General features: G+C 44.0%; 1 protein-coding gene across 1 annotated transcript in view; it reads left to right on the top strand.

Annotated features, from left to right (window-relative positions):
• Positions 1 to 2,354: 2,354 nt before the first annotated feature.
• The window catches only part of LOC311229008 (protein mono-ADP-ribosyltransferase PARP14-like), a gene marked incomplete at its 5' end in the record, with an annotated part of 133,212 nt that continues 129,460 nt past the window's right edge, over positions 2,355 to 6,106 (top strand). The window contains one exon of the mRNA XM_084314999.1: positions 2,355 to 2,469. Coding sequence (XP_084171125.1) covers positions 2,355 to 2,469 — 115 coding nt within the window. The remainder of the gene's footprint in view (positions 2,470 to 6,106) is intronic.

Raw genomic sequence — 6,106 nt, 5'->3', positions numbered from 1 at the left:
GTCACCGGTATGGCTGTCTGCATTATGTCATTAATTGTGTGCGAGAGGTCGATCAGATCAGTTAGCCACATTAGCGTGAGCTAGCTTAGCCACTAGCTAACACAATCTAGATGGAAATACAAACAATGTAAAGTTACTGGTGAAAAAGTTATTTAGCTTGGAATACTCCTTTGCCAACTTGCTGTACTTTGCTTGCAGGTCTGCAGCTGGATTATGAATAGTCCCAATTTTAGCCAAGGTAACGTTAAGCTAAAACTAGCTTTTCAGATAGCTCTTCAGCTAATGCTAATAACACAGAGCTCCCGTCAGCCGTCACACTGTTCTGTCGGGACGATGGCATTAAGAAAAGTTATAATTCGTTTTTCTCGTCTTGTTTTAGTCAACAATATCAACATACATGAAGAGAAATTTCGTCCTGGTTTTTGTAAATTACATTTTTGTGTCGTCAGTTGTGGTCAACAATATTTAATAAACGATTTAGTCTCGTTAGCGTCACATGGTATTCAATAACGTGACATCACGTCTCGTTGTCGTCATGAAAAAAACCTTAGTTGACGAACATCTTTCGTCATCAATTTAGTCAACAAAATTAACACTGGTGTTAGCTCAGTATATGAAAACATTGTGTTTGTGTTAGCTTATTATAACAACATTTAGCTTGTGTTAGCTCAGTATATGAAGACATATTTTGTTTGTGTTAGCTCAGTAAGGCATTTTGTTTGTTAGTTCAGTATATGAAGACATTTTTGTTTGTGTTAGCTCAGTATATGAAGACATTTTGTTTGCGTTAGCTCAGTATATAGATATTTTGTTTGTGTTAGCTCAGTAAGAAATTTTTTTGTTTGTGTTAGCTCAGTAAGACATTTTGTTTGTGTTAGCTCAGTAAGACCTTTTATTTGTGTTAGCTCAGTAAGACCTTTTGTTTGTGTTGGCTCAGTAAGACCTTTTGTTTGTGTTAGCTCAGTAAGACGTTTTGTTTCTGTTCGCTCAGTAAGACCTTTTGTTTGTGTTTGCTCAGTAAGACCTTTTGTTTGTGTTTGCTCAGTAAGACCTTTTGTTTGCGTTAGCTCAGTAAGACCTTTTGTTTGTGTTAGCTCAGTAAGACATTTTGTTTGCGTTAGCTCAGTAAGACCTTTTGTTTGTGTTAGCTCGGTAAGACCTTTTGTTTGTGTTAGCTAATTATATGACCCCCCCTGGGGGGCGCAGAGGCATGACAGGAGGGGCACGAGCGACCAGGGGGAAATGTCTGTTTACAAGAAACCAACGCGTTGAACTATTGTTTTGACATCGTTGTGTTTCTCACGGTGCACAACAATAAACAAACCATGGCTTCACGTTCCCCCACTCTCAATGAATGGGTTCATTCAGCTCAGCCCATGGTGTGTCAGTAGCCCTTTTCACACAGACTTCACAGCATTATACCACAATATGGATTCTCTTTTTTTCCCCCCAATCTGCCGGCTTCAGGTTGTCCACACTGAACCTAACAAGATGGTATACATGTGTGCATTCCCGAGTCGGATAGATGGAGATGCAGCGTGGATAGAATAGACGCAGTGCGTTCTGTAATAGGTCCCCAAAGGTGCACATATTACGGAATGAAAAATACTATCAAGTTGACATGCATAACTCACGATGATTAGTTAAGACAAGCTTTCTCTAGGCTTTTGAAAATGTAAGGCAGACCTTGTTGGTAACGGGCAGCCGATAGGAGAGGATAAGTGTCAGTAGGTGAACAGAATGGAGGAATGTTTAACATATATGTTTAACGCCTTTGTTTAACATAACCTAAAAGGAAGACAAGCGATGCTTCGGAAACAAAACAAGTGTGACATAACGTCAATAAACCAAAAATAAAAGTCAAGAAAATACGACCTTGCTCTTGGCGAGATTTCTCTCTTTTTGAAAAAGCACACAGTCTTGCGTGTCTATTGAACTGTATGGTTATGTACGTTATTGTTCTAGCAAAAGGATTGCACATTTAATAATTTCTCAGTTTTTGGTTATTGTTACTGATGTAGAATGTCATTGTTAAGTGGTTGCATAATTTGAAAGTTCATGATATTGATGTTACTTCAATACATTTAAACATTTCATGGCTATTTTGTTGGGGGGGGGGGGTTGGTTGTTGGGGGGGGGGGTTGGTTTTTGGGGCCCGACAGAAATAGAAACACTGGTATATGAAGACATTTTGTTTGTTAGCTCAGTATATAAATACATTCGTTTGTCTGTCTGCTAATGCAGCATCCCATAAAACAACTCCTGGAGATGCATGTGCACCTGCGGCTGAACATCAGATGGCAGATGAAGAGGCTTGCTCCACCTCAGCTGTTTTGAGTAATATTACCCAGGACATGGATGAGGAGTTATTGAGACTGCTGGTGGAGAACATCTCAAAGAGCCAAGACTTCAGTGTGGAGATGCTGCCCGACGGCTGCTCTGCTGCGGTGACGTTCCACAGTGGAAAAGGTAGATATCTAAGCTGGAGAGACGCACAACCCCCGTCCCCTCATTTTCAAAAATAAGCAAAAAATATACCTCTTCACTGTAGCCTTTTAATAGATAGATGGATGGATATACTTTATTCATCCCCTAGGGGAAATTCAGGGTTTCTCACAGTCTCGCAACCAACTATGTCCGCATCGTGGATTAAAAGTAAGATAAGATATTCCTTTATTGATCCCCTTGGGGAAATTAGTAAGTACATCAGATCTACTAGTGGGGCAGATAAGCTCATATATGGAAGCTATTGTGCATTTTATGAAAGAAGCATGAAACTTTCTACAGTGTTTCTATATACCATGAAGTTTGTTTTCAGACGTGGAAACACTTCTGAATTGACCTCTGAAACTTGTCAGAGGCTGTACACATTTTGGGCTCTCAAAAACAATGTTATTTTTAACGTATTTCCAGGCACAAAGGTATTATATTTATATCAAAAAGAAGAGTTGTGGAACCCACTGGTCGTCATAAAAGTGCTTTAGTAGATTAAATCAGCTGTATAGGATATGGCAATTGGGTTTCATGTCATACAAACACACCTCACACAAACACAAAGACTCAAAAAAGGACTTTCAACAATATGCGCGTACAATTTTATTGAACAGTTGACATCTCTTAACCTATCCTAGCATGAGCAAAGGGCAGTACACTTGAGGGCAGCCTTTTTGCACTTTCAGCGTGTTGTACACCCTTTCTTGCAACCACAATGGATCCGTTCATAGCAGCTCTGTGATGCTTCTGGAAGGGTGGTCCACAGTGGCTGCCATCCCATTTCTTCTTTCACCCAGCCCCAATCAGCAGGCCTTGGCAGCTGAGGGTCAGGTTCGCCCAGGGGTGCAGTCGTAATAGCAGAAGTGCCTGTACTCTGTTTAAATGACGCCACGTGCACGTGCGCTCCCGCGCGCATGCGCATACATGTTCCCCCACGTGCGCACAGAACAGATGATTATTATGCATAAATAGTAGGAAACATGTTTGTATAGGAAATGACTCGTTTTAGTTTTTGTAAATATTGCCTTGAAATAGAGAAGCTGAAAAAGGTAGCAGGATGTAGCCTTCAATATATAAAGGAATTATATTGTCAACAGATATGGTTGAAAAACAAACAATGTTTAAAATGTAATTGTAGATACAATATTGTAGTTACAATTTCTTTAATTGAATTAACTTAAACTAGAAAAGTAAATACAAACTAAATGAGGACAGTTTCCTTCTGAAGCACAACTTATGTCTCATCCTTCCAGTCGGGACCATTTGTCACATAGTCAGAGCTCCACAGCTCAAGCAAACCCCCACAGGGCTTGTATTTTGGTTTTGCACTTCTCGTTCTTTGTTATGCTATTGCTATGCTATTGTTATGCAAAGACTCGGTGATAGATAAGTTGCCGGGAACTTGGCGCACGGATGACGAGTCGAGTGAAAGTTGTGAACGCATTTTTGTGTGCGCGTACTTCTGCTCAGAAAAGTGCTGGGACGGCGTGGTACCGCGTGGCACCACCACTGCACCACTGGGTTCGCCTAACATTGGCCTGATAGCTGGCACGCTTAATGTGTTGCTCTAGCGCAGCCTTCGTTGGGGGCATGTTCTCCAGAGCTCTGGATTTCTGAGTGAAGAGCTGTTTTCTAGCTTCACTTACCTCTGTGGTTTCACTTGTCCTGTCATACATCAGTACGACAAAGCGCTCCAACCGTGACTTGGACAGCTCACTCACATCACCCTGCATCTGCAGGAGCTCATTGAAAACCTCAGTTACTTCAGGGAAAGCCTTCCAAGTCTGCCATGCTGTTTTCTTTCCTCTTCTAGCAAATGCTGAGACTGTGTCACATCCTGTGAGTGCGTGGAACAATGGGAGAGCAGCACAGGTACTTGGACCCAGCTTCTTGGCTATTTCATGAACGCCAATATATCTGAGGTTGGTTCCACTACCAAGAGCAATCCACATTTCCTCTGGCTTGATCTTCCTAAACATGGCCACAGCCAGAACTATAACATCGGTGTCAACAGTACGAATAGTCACTTTTTTTTTATCCACTTTTTCTCCCCATTTTCTATTCTTTCTCCCATCCCAATTTCGTGTTTCCAATTCTTCCCTGTCTTGAACGTTGCTAGACTATGCTTCCCACTGGTCGGCTGTAGTGAGGATAGAAGCCTTGCATCACATGTCCCCTCCGCTTGAAGCCTTTTTACAACGCATCCGCGTTTCCGGGTTCCCGTTTTGCGCTCCGATTGGCTAGGTCATGTGACATGAGCGCCAATCGTGGGACGGCAAGTTTCTACACTGGTTAAGCTTAGGCACTCTTCGAAGTTGGTTAAGGTTAGAGTTTGTCTTGGAGCGTGACTATAGAACGGCAGGTAGTTTGCAGGCTGTTCGATGCGGAAATGGGCAAACACGCTATTGGGCGCACATGACCTGGCCAATCAGAGCGCCGGAAACGCGGATGCGTTGTAAAAAGGCTACACGCGTCCCCTCCGCGTCTATGCTTTACCCAAACGGTTCATGCGTTTTGCGAATCTGATTGGCCACTGACGTTTCTGGCCACTGACGTTTCTGGCCATGTGACATGTGCGCCCAATCGCGTGACGCGCCCATTTCCGCCTCGACCAGCAGCAAACCCTAACCCTAACTGTTCTATCGCCATGCTCTAAGAGTGCCTAAGCTTAACCGGGGAAAGAACTTGCCGTCACACGATTGGTGCGACCAGAAACATCAGTGGCCAATCAGAGCGCAAAACGGGAACGCGGAAGCATGCACCGTTTGGGTAAAGCAATGATGCGTCCCCTCCGGTACACAAGGAGGCAGCCTGTCGCATCTTTTCACCGCAACAGCTCGAACTCTCAGTGGCGAGGAGTAACACGTGGGAGGCTCACGCTGCCCCCGATACTTCCTGTTTCCGCCGTACTGGCGTCACACAACCGACCTGTAGGAGTCGCTGTCCACAACGTCCAATCCCCACCCACCGGCTTTCCCACCCTCTAACACTGCCAATTGTGTTTTGTTCTCGTCAACACGCAGGAAGTCTTTCCAGTGCTTTGGCAGTGCAGTGGTAGGCATCACCCGTCTCCTGATTGCCTTCCCTCTCTTCTGTCAGGTGGTTCCTTTCAGACTGTCTGGGATATAGATGTCCCAGATAACATCAAGACGCCTTGTTTTCTCAAGCTGGGATTTTGCATATGGCACAAAGACACTATCTGCACAGTCCTGGAAGGTCTTTGCTGGACCAGGATTCAGCATCTGGACCACAGCTGCACCATCAAGGAACACGGCATCAACCACAGGAGGAGGTTGTGAGTCAGTGTCATCAATCATTATGTAGTGCAAGAGGTCTGCTTTTGTACCAAGCCACATCTTCCCTCCTTGAGATAAAGATGGTGGTGCTTCCTCGTTTTCATGACTGAAGAACTGATCCAGATTGCCATCACGTGTTTGGCAAGCCACATACAGCCGCGAGAAGAGATTGCAATCACGCTTCAGTGCTTCAAGTTGTATCTTCTGCTTTGACTGTTTTCACTGGTGGGCAGCTGAACAGAGGCAATTTGTTCTTGAGCAGGGTATCTGTGACTGGCTTTGTTTGCTGCTCCAGGCGTTTTTCCACAAAGGTCTCC

Source organism: Notolepis coatsorum, assembly GCF_963971535.1.
Source record: "Notolepis coatsorum genome assembly, chromosome: 1".
NCBI classification, from domain to species: Eukaryota; Metazoa; Chordata; class Actinopteri; order Aulopiformes; family Paralepididae; genus Notolepis; species Notolepis coatsorum.
The sequence above is the reverse complement of the archived record's forward strand: the minus strand, read 5'-3'. Positions and strand labels throughout refer to the sequence as shown.